Source organism: Hypomesus nipponensis, chromosome 17 (genome assembly GCF_054491055.1).
Source record: "Hypomesus nipponensis isolate SF chromosome 17, ASM5449105v1, whole genome shotgun sequence".
NCBI classification, from domain to species: Eukaryota; Metazoa; Chordata; class Actinopteri; order Osmeriformes; family Osmeridae; genus Hypomesus; species Hypomesus nipponensis.
This window is the reverse complement of record NC_140377.1, coordinates 1,600,681-1,617,687: the sequence shown is the minus strand read 5'-3', so window position 1 is coordinate 1,617,687 and position 17,007 is coordinate 1,600,681. Positions and strand designations below refer to the sequence as shown.

Below are 17,007 nucleotides of genomic sequence, written 5' to 3'. Positions count from 1 at the left end.
GTGTGTTAAAAGGGTTGAGGTTCAGAATCAAAGAGTTTATGGCAACACTGAACTATTTAAAGCAACAGTGACAAGCCCACAGTCAAACAGTCAGACTGCACCTCTAACCGGTAGTAACCGAAGGCAACTTGAGATTTTGTTGTTGTACTGAAGTGAAGTAATTCAGATGAGGTTATTTGCACTTCTAATTACAAGTATGTGTGTTGTAATCTGGGGTCTTGAACGACGAGGTCTTGAAACAAGAAGATTAATAGATGAAAATATACAAAGTAAGAAAAAAATACGAAAGGAGTAGAGTGCAAGATGACAAAAAAGGATTAGATAGTGAAAGAACTACGTTTTTCTGGAGGGAAAAAGCTGAAGATGCAATTGGCTGACAATAATAATAAGTCATAATAGTCAGATATGACAAGCGGGCGACTCGACCCCTGGACAAGCGGTAGATAACGACGACGACAAGAAGCTAAACACACAAACAAGTATTTACACAAACACTTATATTCAAAACACAATTATTTTTTTATTTATTATTTTCTTTTACAAAGCTACATTTCATAATCCTTGAAAAAAATAAAAAATAAAAGCAAGAGCATTGATCATTTCAAATCATCTGTAAATATCTCAAACCATTCACTACTGAATATTTTCAACAAAACAGACAAGTCATAAAAATATTTTTATACTGCATACTCTAATTTAATATATTAATTTATCTTAGTTCAAAACAAAACACCAAATGTATTAGTTCCACAAAATACAATTCAAAATGTAATTTATACCCACTTATTGCAAAGTTAATACTGAAATGTCTCCAGACTACATTACTGCCAATCTGACAAACCCACTAACAATAGTATCATATCGTTTACAATAAAGATATTCCACATAGTTTGCTAAAATCAGTACAATCCAAACCTCGCCCAGGTGGAATACTGTAAACTACATACATACATGTTTTATTTTCTCGTTCTCTAATTTCCCTTTTTCTTATTCTTCCCTTTCATTCCTTATTTCTTTCTGTTTTACATATTTGATCCTTCTTTAATACTTTCTTATTTTATTTCTATTTATCTCGTCCTTGTTGTCATTGTTTCCATCCTGAATGTACAGGATGCAGCCTTGCCTGTCACAGTATCCATCCTGAATGTACTCCTCTAACACCACCTCTCCTCTAACACCACCTCTCCTCTAACACCTCTCCTATAACACCACCTATGACACCACCTCTAAGCAGCCTGGCCTATTTCACAGTATTCGCCAGAGACAGGAAGTCAGAACTTGAACCTGGTACTTAGAACTGAGACATGAACCTGATAGGCGATACCGTATTCTGGATTACCGCAAACCTGTTTTCAGAAAGGTTGTATTACTTTTATTATTGGTTTTATGTAAAGCACATTGAGCTGCAATTCTTGTATGAAATGTGCAATATGAATTAAGTATTATTATTATTATATACCTTTACACTCAGCAGCTACACCAGCTGCTAACCACGAACTTCTTGCAACCACATTCTAACTAAACAAGCACTTTCTCAATGGAATGATTGTTTTTTTCTATTAAAAAGAATTGAAGCTTTGTAAAAAAAAAGAAAAAGTGTGTTGATTCGAAAAACAGCCAGTAGAGGGCAGAAGATGTCTTTAAAAAGGTGAACCACTTCTCTACTTTGTGATCCAATGCAAACAGCCCCCTGGAATTGTAAACTATCATTCTGTTCCAGTCAAGTTGCAACAGCAGGAACACCCAAATATCGATTTGCTCTAATTGATTTTACACTCTATTCATTTTCTCCCAAAAAAATTCTCTAAAATGTTCTCTAAATGTTCTCTCGATTTCCAGCGAGTAGAATATCCTCTATGTAACATGACGACTCTCTAACGAACACCGTCAGAAAGGCGTGTGGTGTGTGTGTGGTGTGTGGTGTGTGTGTGTGGTGTGTATGTGTGGTGTGTGTGTGTGTTGGTTTTAACAGGTGGACTGGACGTAGTTCCCGGGGAAGAACCCCCCCTGGCCGCGCAGCACTCCCTCACACCAGCCGTCCTCGTTCCTGCTCGTCACGTAGATCACATCCCCCTCCTGGAACGCCAGGTCACCTGGCTTACCCGTGTCAAACTGGTACAGCGCCACCACTAGGACAAGTGAGGAACTGCAGTCAGACTCACATGTGTTGCATGCACGCAGAGCTCCAGTCCAGTTAGGTTTTTACTTTGAACCAAAATCACACACGCCACACACACCGCACGCAGAATGTGAACACACACACACACACACACACACAGGAAAACAGGCCAATGACAGTGCTACCAACCCTTCTCCAAGTATTCAGGCGGTGCCAGTGTGTCATAGTCCACCGGGGGAGGAAGGGGGGGCATGATGCTGTAAAATCCCCCCTCATCATCCAATAGCGGTGGAGGGGGCAGGCTTGGGATCTCCAGATCTAGCATGATTGGACAGAAGTGTTTAAACAACTACGTAGGCTGGTTATCCGACTCTGAATCTAAACCAACCAGAAGTCAGTAGCTTAGAAGACTAGAACCAACTTCCAGTCTGTAATCAGCTACGAGATGCACTTATAGTACAGCCTGGAGGGCTCTGGGTCATCAAAGTGATTTGATAAAAACAGGAAGTTCATGTCCCGGCTGTTTCAGAGAGAGAAGCATCTTCACACAACACGACCGCCCCTCATAACCTGATCCCCCTCTACTGCAGCTGAGACGACCCACGCCAGCAGCTCCCTGGTCTACCTGGACGCAGCACAGCAGAGGCGCTTAGCAGTGGCAGGCTAGCTAGGGTAGCTGGCTCCCCCTCCAGACCCACACTGGGACAGTGCCCTCTTGTGGCCTGGAGGAGAACAGCAGGGTGGCTCTGATCACTTACCCAGGTGCTCCAGGCGGGCAGGGAGGCTGTGTAGCGGCCGAGGGGAGGAGAGGGGGGGCAGGGGGGAGATGGGGACTGTGGGGGCCATGGGGGGAGGGTATGGAGGGGGAGGGGGGATCATGACTGACAGGTGAAAAGAGGAGAGGATTCAACATCTTGTCAATATCTTCTCAGACTTTAGAGGTTTCTGATTAGATGATATAAGAAGTGCTAGACGTTTTTGCAATAATTATTAGAAAATATCATTCAATGACACTACCTTTGCATGACTTCTACTGGTCAGACAATGCTCACTCATCTATGATTGGCTGACAGCGCCTCAACACCTTACGTGATTGGATGGTGGGCAGGAAGAGTGAGCGGGTGTAGAGCGAGCGAGAGCTGGGGCCAGAGCGGACCCTGAGCGACACAGAGCGAGCGCTGGGGGGGGGGCGTCGAACCCTGGGGCGTCTGGGCTGGGGGGGCGCTGCCACAGCAGAAGGAGAGAGAGGAAGCACGAAAGAAAGAAAGAAAGAAAGAAAGAGAAGTGAGATAAAGAGAGAAGGAGAATAAGATGAGTACAGTGAGACGAGAGAGCACAGGATGGAGACAGAGACAGGAGAAAGGAAGAGAGATGATTGATGAGAGAATAGAGACGGTGAAAAGAGAGAAGAGAGGAGTAGAGAAAGCAGAAGATGGAGAGAGAGGAGAGAGACGACGAACGAAAGAAAGAAAGAAAGAAAGAGAGAACGCTCCCAAACTTGAACAAACATCAGCAGTGACAGTTGCAAGCATGCCATCTTTGCATACACCCACGCATTGGTACTAAGGATCCCCAGTTCCTCACCCCCTCGGGCCTATCTTACCTTCCTCAGGATCCACACTTGGCGGAGGGGGCGGGGCTAGGAGGTCCAGGCCCTCATTGGCTGGAGAGGGGAGGGAGTCGTCAGACGGTGGGGGCGGGGATGGGGGAGGGAAGCCGTTCTCCTCAGCCACTGAGGAGAGAAGCGATGATAATGTCACAGGCGCCTAGCAACGACTCACTGCCACTTTTGTGTTCCCTGATTGGTCAGAGGGGAGTTGAAGCACCACCTCCTAAGTGACCTCGTTCTCTTGGATGAAGCCTAGAAATGAGGCTACACAGAGGAGTCCCACTCAGGCCTGCACAGAGAACAAACCTCTACTGTGTCTTATCTCTGAGGCATCCCTGTGGTTGGCTGTCTTACTTTGACTGACAGCTGAATCGGCCACTCACATGTCTCCAGAGAGGCGGTGGGACCCAGGAGGGGTGGGGCCGGAGGCGGAGCTGGGGGTGGAGGGATGCAGGAGAGTCCAGCGTGCTGGGGGGGAGGGGCTGGGGCAGGAGGAGGGGCTACAGACAAACCAGGAGCTGGAGGGGGGGGGGGAGGGGGTGGGGGTGGAGCTGTTCCCTCATCCACCTGCGCCTCCGACAGAGGAGGGGGCGGAGCCTCTTCTAGCAGTGTGGTGATGATGTCACATTCAGGTGAGTTTGGCACAATGGGTGGAGCTACAGGTACAGCCTTGCCAAAACTGGACCTGTTCACACACACACACACACACACACACACACACACACACACACACACAGACACACACACACAGACACATACATACAAACCCACACACATGCATGTGCACAAACACAGGCACACACACAAACACAATTAGTATGAGAAAGTGTGTATGGAAACAAGATGTGTGAGAGGACAGTGTGAGGGAGAGAGTGAGGGAGAGAGAGGGAGAGAAGGAGAGAGAGAGTGAGGGGGAGAGAGAGGGAGAGAAGGAGAGAGAGAGAGTGAGGGGGAGAGAGAGCGTGTTTCCTACCCTGTGGAGCGATCACTGAGGGAGGAGAGGGAAGCTCCTCTGGACAGAGAGGGAGCCACAGGGCACTGAACTGGCTCAGGAGGCTTGGACCCCCTGCACACACACACACACACACACTACAGTGACCTTCTGAGTTTGACACAGCAGACAGAACCTGGTGACTTTGTACGGCCACTGAGCAGAGAGGAAGTGGAGAATGAACTTCCTGTCTGACTGGTGGTCTGAAGTCAGGAAGTGAAAGATGTAGCATGCGTGTGAGAAACAACTGGAAGGTTAACTAGCAGAAAGAAGAGGAATGTTTCTAATTTTTTGTGTTGACACATTTGTGTGATGTCTAAACCTGAAGAGCCTGCATGGTTCAGGAGGTGTGCATACCTGATGCTGCTGCCGTGTTTACGAGTCGTACCTGTTCTCTCCAGCTGTTTCCCAGAATCCTGTTGGGCAGACAGACATGGTACGACACTTTACTCATGGTTTCACAGTTCAGCTTTTGAAATAAAACTTGAAATAGCATCAGACAGACTCATTCAGTCGCAGGGACAGTCATCTGTAGATCTATCTGGATGGGTGACAGTGTGTGGAGGGCTTTGCTGCTGTGAGTGTGTGTTAGAGTGTGTGTGTGTGTGTGTGGGGGGTAGAATGTGTGTGTGTGGGGGTAGAATGTGTGTGTGGGGGGGGGGGGTAGAGTGTGTGTGTGTGTGGGGGGGGTAGAATGTGTGTGTGTGTGGGGGGGGTAGAATGTGTGTGTGTGTGTGTGTGGGGGGGTAGAGTGTGTGGGGGTGTGGGGGTAGAGTGTGTGTGTGTGGGGGGGGTAGAGTGTGTGTGTGTGGGGGGTAGAATGTGTGTGTGTGGGGGTAGAGTGTGTGTGTGTGTGTGTGGGGGTAGAGTGTGTGTGTGGGGGGGTAGAGTGTGTGTGTGTGGGGGGTAGAATGTGTGTGTGTGGGGGTAGAGTGTGTGGGGGTAGAGTGTGTGTGTGTGGGGGGGGGTAGAGTGTGTGTGTGTGGGGGGTAGAATGTGTGTGTGTGTGTGTGGGGGTAGAGTGTGTGGGGGTGTGGGGTAGAATGTGTTTGTGTGTGTGGGGGGGTAGAGTGTGTGGGGGTGTGGGGTAGAGTGTGTGTGTGTGTGGGGTGGGGGTAGAATGTGTTTGTGTGGGGGGGGGGGGTAGAATGTGTGTGTGTGTGTGTGTGTGTGTGTGTGTGTGTGTGGGGTGGGGGGGTAGAGTGTGTGTGTAGGGTGGGGGGGTAGAGTGTGTGTGTGTGTTTCTGATGAGGGCTGTGTGAGAGCATCAATGCAGAGGCTTAGTGTTGGCAGGACTAATTAGCGCGTCTCGCTATTTTCCCACGGTGAACAATGACTGGCTGCCTGGGAGTCTGGGTGTAAGGGGCAGAATGAGAATGTGTGTGTGTGTGTGTGTGTTTGTGCAAATTAAGGTCAGCTGTACAGCAGAGCTGCTAGCTTGTAAGAAGATGAGAGTAAGAAAGAGAGAAAGGACGAGAAAAAGATGGCCAATGAATGGCTTTGGGTAGGAGATGTTGTGTGTGTGTCTGTTGTACATGTGTGTATATGGCTGTTGTATGTGTGTGTGTGTGTGTGTGTGTATGTGGGCGGGACTCCTCTGTGTGTTACAGGGCTGTATGTTGTCCCAGTGACATGTTTCCATGGAAACCCGGGCCTGTACTCCTGACATAATAAGCAGCAGACAGTATGTAGTATGTTACAGTACATGTTATTGTATCATACTGACAGTATGTAGTATGTTACTGTATAATACTGTCAGTATATGTACGCTACGGTAGATGTAATCCTACTACAAATTCACAACACGGTTCAGTGCATGCAGTCAGACAAAGAATGCATCTTCAGTCAGTCAAGAAGTCAGTCACAGGTGTTTTTACATTATGGACACTGATTATGAGTTCAATCAGATAAAAAGAGCGAAAACGCTGCACAATTTTCCATCGTCCGTATTGTAGTGCAGGGAGTTTGAGAAATGCTCGCGGCAAGCTAGCTAGTTAGCAACACTTCAAATGGCAGTGCCCAGGGCTCTAAAGTGTCACGGATTGAACGTGACAGTCACTCATTTCGGTCTTTTGTCACGCCCTCCCGCCACACATTGTATTTCTCATGCAGAAAAAAATATATATTTATAATATATTTAATAAGCCGCAGCACCCAACCAAAATTCCTCTGGCCCCGCCACTCTCACTATGGAACCGGCAGGAATCAAGCGCGTCTCCCCTGGAGTTCTTTGTCGAGCCTGACACTTATCAGCGAATCAAAAAAAAAGAAAGGGTCTATACAATAGCCAATCGGAAAATACCACCATCGTATCTGGGTAAGATTTAATGCAACAAAAAAGCATATCCTGTAATTTTTCACGTGATTCTGCTACAACGTCTTCCGAAAGTTTCGTTCACCTACAGAGCACCACTGGAGCTCGAGCATCACTTTGAGCACAGTTATGATCTCCTGTTTTAACGTTACAACAAATTCACAACTTGTTTGACACAAACAATGACAACTTGACTGCTGTTAAAAAAAAATCCCAGATAATTAGCATCAGTTTTTTGTATGAGTGTCTTAACCAACAGTTTCACAGCGTGACACCTGCCCAGAACAAGTCATTCATAGATGTAGCCGGTGTGTATCGGTGAAACCAACAACTCAGGTATGTAGCAGGCCGCCCGAGTCTATGGGTTACTAGCTTTTCGTTGGAGTAGTTGGTAATGGTGGCGCTTGAGATGTCAGAGGTTACAGGTTCAAATCCAGTGTGGGACGAACACAGTGCCATATTTACAGGATGGTTATTTGCAGGTGTATTTAAGGATGGTGGTTCTAGAGCTTCAGAAATTTGATTATGTTCAGTTAAGCATGAGATGCTAAGAACTGCCAGTAGATTAACTGGAATGCTAGAAAATATTGCTGTTTAATGTGTATAATGCATGTACAGCGCATCTAGTGAATTGCTTTTCTACTGCATGCACTGTAATGTAATGTATTTTCCATTACGTAAGGTGTTTTTACTCAACTGTAAGGCAATCTCTTTCCCTACATTTAGTCATTTATCAGACGCTCTTATCCAGAGTGACTTACAGTAAGTATAGGGACATTCTCCCCGAGGCAAGTAGGGTGAAGTGCCTTGCCCAAGGACACAACATCATTTGGCACAGCGGGGAGTCGATCCGGCAACCTTCTGATTACCCAACTACCTCACCGCTCAGCCATCTGACTCCCAACTGACTTCCCTACTAAATGATATTAATTGTTGTGAAATGCATGTAGGCTATATTATTCTTACAACTATTTTGACTAAACGATTCATGAATAAGTCCCAGAAAAGTTTCAGCAAGCCTCCAATATATCTTGTATGGCATTTTTGTTTAGTTATTCTCCACATTTAAATCTCCTCAACATTTAAATTGTTAAATTAAATGGTACAAGTAATCCCCTGGTGTTGCTGATGTTTTTTTTTAAATCTTTTCATAAAAAAATATATAGCAAACGTTTAGTCTTAACATTAACTAGCAAACTAAGTAGCTATGTGTTACCCACAAGACAAGAAACTGACAATCACTGTCTGTTGGCCATCTATCCAGCTCAGTCAGACAGTTCTTGATTGATTTCAGTTGGCCCACACTGGAAGGCATGCAAGTACTTAGCTATTCCAGAGCCACAAAAACAATACTGTTAAAGAAGGTTTGCATTGTAGGTCAGCATTTTCTTCAAACATTTAAAAAAAACAACCCGCCGTGTGACCAGGGTGCCAGCTCCTCACCTTTATACCGTGGCCCAGAGCGTCCAGGTGGGAGTAGGCGATGGGGCAGCGGGTGTAGCGGGGCCGGGGCTCCTTGCCCTCGGGCGGGGGCAGGATCTTGTGGCTGCGCGGCACCCTCTTCGCCGTCGTGAACGCCCCAATTTCCCTCCGGGCCACCTTCTCTCTGTGCATGTCCACCGTCTGCAGGGGGAGGGGTCGGAGGGGAGGGGTCGGAGGGGAGGGGTCGGAGGGGAGGGGTCGGAGAGGAGGGGTCAGAGGGGAGGGGTCGGAGAGGAGGGGTCAGAGGGGAGGGGTCAGAGGGGAGGGGTCAGAGGGGATGGGTCAGAGGTCAAGGCAGTAGGGAGATGGTCAGGGGTCGATCTTTATTTATTTCAGGCAAAAATCTATATTCAGTGGCTGGACGCCCAAAAGTTAGCCATCTTGTTATGTAGTCTGCAGTGTTTAGGGAGCCAGCTCATTAGTATGCAAATGCCTTGGTATGCCCTGGTATTTAGTATGCAGTTATTGCGTGTCCTAAAACGTAGCATACAGTGGTTAAGGACCCTGTCTTGTAGCCAACAGACAATGAGGAGCATCAATCAGAGGTTAGGGACCCAGAGAACACTGGGCTCTTTCATCTCGGCTGCATGGAGAGGCTGAGGTCTCGCTGCTACCCTGCCCCCCTCCCTGCCCTGCCCCCCTCCCTGCCCTGCCCCCCACCCTGCCCTGCCCCCCACCCTGCCTTCTACCCTGCCCTGCCCTGCCCTGCCCCCCACCCTGCCCTGCCCCCCACCCTGCCTTCTACCCTGCCCTGCCCCCCACCCTGCCCTGCCCCCCACCCTGCCTTCTACCCTGCCCTGCCCCCCACCCTGCCCTGCCCTGCCCCCTGCCCTGCCCCCCACCCTGCCTTCTACCCTGCCCTGCCCTGCCCCCCACCCTGCCCTGCCCCCCACCCTGCCTTCTACCCTGCCCTGCCCCCCACCCTGCCCTGCCCCCCACCCTGCCTTCTACCCTGCCCTGCCCCCCACCCTGCCCTGCCCTGCCCCCCACCCTGCCCCCCACCCTGCCCCCCCACCCTGCCTTCTACCCCACCCTGCCCCCCACCCTGCCCTGCACCCCAGACTCACACACACACTCACTCCAACCACGCTACACACATTAACTGTGTCTCAGGTGACCTGGTTTTGCATAATGGACACAGAGTGTGGAGGAATGTCTGGCACTAGGGTGGCTGGATGGGGCTGGATGGGGCTGGATGGGGCTGGATGAGGTTGGATGAGGCTGGATGGGGCTGGATGAGGCTGGATGGGGCTGGATGAGGCTGGATGGGGCTGTGGCACTAACAGGGCCATGGTGGCACAGCAGAGGAGAGAATAAGAGGGGGAAGGGGAAGGGAAGGGGGAGAGGGCAGGAGATAATAAACAGAGGTGGAAAGAGGTGTTTACCTGTCCGATGAGGTTGACAGAGGACTCCATGTGGAGCAGCTGGGAGGTCTGTGCATCCAGCAGCTTCAGCACGTTGGTAGCCAGAGTGCTGATCTGGTAGGCCACACTGGCCAGAGACTGGGTGGCTAAGTTCCTAGTCTCCTCCAGCGCCTTGCTAGAGTCAACCCCTGCCTGGAGAGGGGTAGATACAGCATGGTTGCCATTTGAGTTTCAGTCGATTTAATATCTATATATTAGTTAACTGGTTAATTCATGAGATCAATCAAAGGCACCAGGTCTTATTTTAAACCATTCTGAAATCAAAGCCTAGAGAGAGAGAGAGAGAGAGAGAGAGAGAGAGGGAGAGAGAGGGAGAGAGAGACAGCCAGAGAGAGAGAGAGAGAGAGAGAGAGAGAGAGAGAGAGGGGGGAGAGAGAGAGAGAGGGGGGGGGGGAGAGAGAGAGGGAGAGAGAGAGAGAGAGAGAGAGGGAGAGAGAGAGAGAGAGAGAGAGAGAGAGAGAGAGAGAGAGAGAGAGAGATGGCCGATACCGGTTTTGTTACAAGAACGGAAGAAACTCCCTCGGCCTGTGTGTATGTGCGTGTGTGAATGCTTGTCTGTCTGTCTGTCTGCGTGCTTACGTGTGTTTGTGTCGAGGATGTGAAAGACCACAATTGCTTTTTTCTCAAGAAGTCAGAAAACAGCGCTTCTCCTTCCTGACACGATTTTATAATTTAAAAAAAACATTGGCGCTTCAGGCTTAACAGCACATTGCAATCCTGTCCGCGCAAAGCATCAAAGAAAGCAACATAACGGAATTGTTAAGTTTCTCTTGCACAAATTTAGGATAAAACCAGATCCTTACACATAAACTCGCGCTGACAGAAATGTTAAACGTGGGTGCAAACTCAGCCTCGTCATCTAAGGATGCCCGCTTCCTGTGCCTGTGCAGGTTCACACGCATGGGCGCGCACACAAACATGGCAATAATTTACACCTACAGTAGGCCTATATAAGAAATGTGAATTCTGTCCGCCTCCTATAGGCCTGGGGAGACGTGTCTCTCAATTGATACTGTTGGCGGGCAATCTCCTATATTTTGGTGTGACTGATGCTTACTGTGCCGACAGATAAACCGAGACGGAACATTGTACAGTTTCACCTCACAACCCTTATGACATTTCCCGCGATTGTTGGCGGCTGACTGACCGTTATGTCAAACTCACCTGCAAGTAGTTGCTCTCACAATACTCGGCCACATTCAGCAGGTTGCTGTAGTTGTCCAACAGCGCTTTCCTTGCTGAAGGAGCTTCTTGTAAGATTTTAGTCACTTCATCGGTTAAGTTTTGTTCCTTCATCTTTCCGTGTCGCTCAAATCCGGTCGGAGAGAAAAGTCAGCAACTTAACAACGATGTAAGGATCCAGGGAGACCAGGGAAGTCACTTAGCAGAAGTGGAAACAACTCTACTTTAAGTAAGCAGTATTGAATTCCCCCACGCTCGAAAAGCAGAAGGTGAGAAGTGAACTACTTATTATTCAAAGCGATGTCTGTTTACAAAAATGGGACATGAACCTTGCAGCATGCACGTTTCTCTCTTTTTCTGCAACGCCTTGACATTTGCGGTTTCGTGCAGCACAGCAATTCACACACAAGCGCGTCAGTGTCGGCGTGTGGTCTGCTTAGATGTAAGCCTGGTGTCTCTCTCTTGTCACAGGAATCTAACCATCTTAAACAACCCTACTTAGCAAATGTCAGCTTGATTAGTTGTCCTGAGTAACAAAGGTTTTTGTAATGAAGTAAAAATACAAAATGAAATCTAAATAGCTTAAATGAATTAGTATTTTCTGTTTTTGGTTATATTATGTGAAACTGCGCCATCTAGCGATTATGCGCAATGTCGCTGGGTACCACACAAACCTAATTGACCGCTTCCTTCGTCTCAAAAGAGAAGAGATGGTTAGTAGTTACAGAGGAAGTATCCAATGTAGGCCTACTGAACATAATTAACCAGCCCAACAAAGTACATCCAAGTGCACACAACTACAACCAGTTACAAAGGTTTCCCTGTCTAGCCGTGTTTAAAAGTTTAAATGGTCTAGAATCCTTTTCACGTACCCTCAATGAAAACGCATCACACGATAATTGGGTTTAATGTGTTTAATGTGTGGAAACGTGAGCGTGATCTAAACACGTTAATCTGAAATGTGTTTCTAGGAGAGTAAGAAGATCAGGTCTAGTACTGGTGTGGCGTGGTCCTGAGGGCCGTCCTGCCCAGCAGCACCAGGGTGAAGGCTCCTGTCAGGCCTGCGTAGCAGAGCAGGATGACCCAGAGAGCATCAGCCCTGTCTGCGTCGGACAGTGCGAGGCGATGGCCTAAACCCAGGTACACCACCAGTCTGATCTCTGCAGCTCTGCGGCCCTGCAGCCAGCAGTAGTACGACCCTGGAACACAGCACAGGACTTACACTCTCAGATACACTCTTACACACTCAGATACACTCTTACACACTCAGATACACTCTTACACACTCAGATACACTCTTACACACTCAGATATACTCTTACACACATACACTCTTGTACACACACACACTTACACAACACGACCCTGAATGGAGATTTACATTCACATCTTATTCATTTAGCAGACGATTTTCTCCAAATCAGCGTACAAAGAGTAGGCCCAAGGGATATATAAACACAGCAGATTATCAAAGCCCAGGAGCGGGCGCGGCCTACCTGAGTCTTCCTGGAGGGCGGGGTTCAGGTGGAGGTGGTGGCCTGGGTCGATGAACAGGCGCGGGGACGTCAGGTTGAGCCCCTCCATGTGCTGGAAGCGGTATATGGGGGAGGAGCCCATGTCCCAGGCCACAGCGTGCTGGGGTCCAGCCCCGGGGCAGGCCAGGACCAGGGGGGTGGAGGCTGGGTGGTTGTAGTGGTAGATGGGGATGGAGTCTCTGGGTCCCTGCCTCTGACCGTAGCCCAGGAACTTCAACAGGGCCAGCTTCTGGGGGGGTGGAGGAGGCCTGGGGGGGGGGCAGGGGACAGCGCAGCTCCGCACCGCCAGCATGGCTCCCAGGGGGGGTCCTCCCCCCTCTCGGGTCAGGCCCAACCTCCGGGGGACGGCCCTCGAGTGGCAGGACACCACGTTGGGGTCGTTGCCTCGGTAACGTACGTGGAGGTAGGGGCTGCGGACGTAGCACAGCCCGACCCTGGTCTGCTCCCCTGCCTGACCACAGCGGTCACACATGGACCAGGCCCGGTAGCTGGTGAACACCTGCGGGCACAGAAACGTGACAGTACGGAGGGTGGTGCTACAGTTAGATAACCATGTGGACGCAGTACGGAGGGTGGTGCTACAGTTAGATAACCATGTGGACGCAGTACGGAGGGTGGTGCTACAGTTAGATAACCATGTGGACGCAGTACGGAGGGTGGTGCTACAGTTAGATAACCATGTGGACGCAGTACGGAGGGTGGTGCTACAGTTAGATAACCATGTGGACGCAGTACGGAGGGTGGTGCTACAGTTAGATAACCATGTGGACGCAGTACGGAGGGTGGTGCTACAGTTAGATAACCATGTGGACGCAGTACGGAGGGTGGTGCTACAGTTAGATAACCATGTGGACGCAGTACGGAGGGTGGTGCTACAGTTAGATAACCACTCTGGACCTGGTAGAGAGCCGGGTGGTTCTGAGGCGTGTTCTTTTTCTTTAGCCGTAGGCGTCGCTGCCTGGCCTCCTTCCCCTGGAGGACCACCCCCTGGGCCTCCTGCACGTCCACGTCGTAACCATAGAAGAAGTCACCGGCGGCAGTGCCACAGAGGTAGTGTCCGGAGTCCTCCGGTTGGGCCCTGAAGACCAGCAGGCTGAACACACGGATGGAGAAGCGCCCTCGCATGTCTCCCCCACGGCCCACCTGACAGAAGCAGCACTCACTTTACATTTAGTCATGTTACACAATATAACCACTGAAATGATCATTTAACAAATCTCAAATAATATGATAAAGCATAGTGTAGTATGATAAAGTTGTGTAATATACTGTACAATTGTAAGCTATGACATAGTATATAAAGTATAATAACTTCTGTGATACTAATAAAAGTATTAAAAAGTGAGTTGAAATAAATGCCTGCTAGTCCCTCCTCCCTTCCCCTCCCCACACACACACACACACCCTCACACACACACACACACCCTCCCCTCCCCTCACACACACACCCTCCCCACACACACACCTGCTGGGAATCGACCAGGGCGGTGCCATGCAGGTCTGTGAGCACCTTGGTGGCTCCGCGGTCCCCCAGCTCTCTCTGGTAGTACCACACCACCTCCAGGGCCTGCTCCGGCTTGCAGTGGCAGGGCAGCTCCAGGGTCATGCCAGCCAGGTAGGCCGCATTGTCAAACACCAGGAAGGCTGGGCAGGCGCGATGCGTGAAGACGTTCTCCCGGTCCTCAGGGGCCTCAAACGCCCCAGCCAGAAGGGGCAGGAGGAGGGGCAGGAGGAGGGGCAACAGGGGCCCCTGGTGTGGGAGGGCAGGTGGGCGGGAGAGGAGGAGGAAGAAGACTAAGAGGATACCCAGGGAAGGAGCCAGGTCCAGGGGTAGAGATAAGAGGAGTCCCATCAACGGGTCATGTTGGAGCATCAACATCACTACACTCCACACCTCAGAAACAGGAGGAGGTCAGAGGTCAGACTGGAGATTCCGTCTCATCTAAACTCCTGTCCTGCGGTCATATTGGTCTTCAGTCATTTCCTTGGACAAAGGAGTTTTTTGTTTACAGTATTTCCCAATAGTTTCAGTTGAACAGGTTTGCGTACACCTTTCTCCTCCCTCTAGGCTGGGTTCTTCCTATGAATGGTCGCCGTGTCACAATGACACTAAGCATTCTGGAATGTCGAAATAGACCAATAACATCTCCCTATGTCATCAAAGGCACACACTGAATTTTTCAAAACATATTTATTGATACAACAAGAAAGGTTTGCTTTACTTCCCCACTCTCCAATTGTTTATAAGGTTTCATAACATACACAACAATATATTTCAAGCAAAGTCGAGTCCCGTATCCAGGCTGTAGTGTGATTGTTGAGTGGAGTTAGGCTGAATCCCATACAGCTGCATCAGGTCAGCTATTCTCTGGTTTGGCTTTTCTGTGTCTCTGTAACCCACTGTAGTTTCACTGCAGCATTCCTCCTCCCTCCCCCTCCTCTCTCCCTCCCTCCTCTCTCCCTCCCTCCCCCTCCTCTCTCCTTTCCTCCCCCTCCTCTCTCTCTCTCTCCCTCCCTCCCTCTCTCTCCTTCAATCCCACCGCCTCCAGTTACCCCTCCTTGCTCCTCAGCATCATCTATATTCCCTTCCTCTCCTTCTCTCCCTTTCTCCTCTCCTCCGTCACCTCCCACATCACCGCTCCTCCCGCGCTGCCCCCGGCCGCGCTGAGCAGCTGTGGCCAGCAGGGGGAGCAGCTTCTCACAGGCGCCCCTCTCAGAGGGGCTGAGCAAGGCCAGGTTGAGGGAGAAGCGGGGGGTCTGGGTCAGTCCCTCCAAGACCTCAGTCACCCTGCCTTCATCACCGGGCTGAAGACCCTCACACAAAACCACCATGAACTCACCTGGAGGGGAAGGGAGAGGAGGAGAGAAGAGAGGAGGAGAGAGTAGGGGAAGAGAGGAGGGGATTGGACAGGAAGGGATTATTTAAGCAATGTATTTAAATCAACTTCTATCCATCGAGGTTTCTTTCATTTCCTTAATATCTCTTCAGGACGCATCCAGATCAAATCAGCAGAACAAAAACGAACATCAACACAGACTTTCTGTCAACTTCCCCCGCCGTCCTACCTAGCAGTCCGAAGCCGACCTCTGCCCTGAAGATGTCCCTGAGGGCCGGCCCTCCCACTGCTAGCAGCAGCCTGTAGCGCCCCCTGCTGGCTCCGGCCAGCTGACGCCAGCACCTGCTCAGCTCAGACGTGGTCCTGGGCAGGGTCTGGGGGAGGGCGCACTCTGAACTCTGCATGGTGGGGCGGTCGTGCTGCTGACTGTGTGTGTCCGTGGAGGAGGAAGAGCAGGAGGTGGAGGAGTAGGAGGAAGAGCAGGAGGTGGAGGAGGCCAGGGAGTTCCAAGGTTGCTTGCGAGGACCCCCTGCCTTGTCCTTCTTGTCCAGAGGCCTTAGGTGAGAGGCCTGGACAATGTCTCTAGAGGAGTGGAGGACGAAAAGGAACAGACTTATGTGATTCCACATAGGAAATGGGTCTAGATATAGGTCAGTGGTAGAACTTTTTAAAGCAGATAATATCACAGGGGGCATGTGCGTCGCTTTGGACTAAAGTGTCTGTAAAGTGAATGTACTTTAATGATGGCTTAAGCAGTTAATAGGTACATGAAACAAAAATGCCGAGAGTCAATCTAGCGTTGGCTATCTCGGTAGGGTGAAATCGGTGTGCTTTTACCTAAACTCTTCGTATGATCCAACTTTCTGGTGCAAAGCTCGAAACTTTGCGTCGTTTTCTCTCTGGTACTTCCTGTCTGCCTCGAGGGCACCTTGCAGCTCGCGCTCCAACGCGGAGAAGTTCACGATCTCTTCCGACATCCTGAACGTGCGACTGTTTCTGTCAACGGGTGAAATGTGCTGACACCTCTTTGCTAGCCAGCTAATCCAATTTCATTCGGCTAACTGTTCACCGGTTTCCTGCTAGTCAAAGTCTTGGGATTCACTTGGAATTCCGAAGTTAAATTAGATATAACTAGGGTGGTTAACACCATTGTCATATTCCAAACATTACCTGACGTCTTTGTGTTTCTGCACCGGTCCCTCTCACTTAGTAAACACACATCCCCATAGCAACCCCTGTTCGCGAGGTGCATCTTGGCCATAAAACCAGCAGAGGGCAGGATTGCCTAACGTGATTGCCACCACCTTCGTCTTTCAACGCACTTTGGATAGGAAGGACGTTTTAAAATCGCCTTGCATATGGATATACACCTGTTTCTTTATGTATCTAGGCCATGCGCTGTTTCTGTGACCTACCCGTTCTCTCTCTCCTTAACTCTGTTAAAACTACAGGCAGGTAAATGAAAACATCACATAGCATGTAAAAATACTTTAGTATAAATGAGATACAATTAC

General features: G+C 49.6%; 3 protein-coding genes and 1 long non-coding RNA gene across 4 annotated transcripts; 1 reads left to right on the top strand and 3 right to left on the bottom strand.

Moving 5' to 3' along the window:
* Positions 1-550: 550 nt before the first annotated feature.
* On the bottom strand, positions 551-11,568 carry abi3a (ABI family, member 3a). Its single transcript, XM_084678666.1, has 9 exons — positions 11,104-11,568; positions 9,901-10,071; positions 8,477-8,656; positions 5,077-5,135; positions 4,702-4,794; positions 4,136-4,413; positions 3,723-3,851; positions 2,309-2,437; positions 551-2,129 (listed from the first exon to the last, which is right to left on the bottom strand). Exons 1-9 carry the CDS (start codon positions 11,233-11,235, stop codon positions 1,966-1,968), a joined length of 1,335 nt encoding a protein of 444 aa, XP_084534792.1. The 5' UTR covers positions 11,236-11,568; the 3' UTR covers positions 551-1,965.
* Positions 11,268-13,724, top strand: LOC146252889 (uncharacterized). The gene is made up of 3 exons (XR_014731914.1): positions 11,268-11,390; positions 12,093-12,261; positions 13,599-13,724. It is a non-coding gene; the product is annotated as an uncharacterized LOC146252889 (long non-coding RNA).
* LOC146252888 (Ig-like V-type domain-containing protein FAM187A) lies at positions 12,088-15,135 on the bottom strand. The gene is made up of 4 exons (XM_084678661.1): positions 14,122-15,135; positions 13,554-13,799; positions 12,618-13,155; positions 12,088-12,320 (listed from the first exon to the last, which is right to left on the bottom strand). Exons 1-4 carry the CDS (start codon positions 14,533-14,535, stop codon positions 12,112-12,114), a joined length of 1,407 nt encoding a protein of 468 aa, XP_084534787.1. The 5' UTR covers positions 14,536-15,135; the 3' UTR covers positions 12,088-12,111.
* Positions 14,684-16,752, bottom strand: dnaaf19 (dynein axonemal assembly factor 19). Its single transcript, XM_084676791.1, has 5 exons — positions 16,664-16,752; positions 16,331-16,471; positions 15,723-16,075; positions 15,197-15,496; positions 14,684-14,736 (listed from the first exon to the last, which is right to left on the bottom strand). Exons 2-5 carry the CDS (start codon positions 16,468-16,470, stop codon positions 14,684-14,686), a joined length of 846 nt encoding a protein of 281 aa, XP_084532917.1. The 5' UTR covers position 16,471; positions 16,664-16,752.
* Between the last annotated feature and the right edge of the window lie 255 nt (positions 16,753-17,007).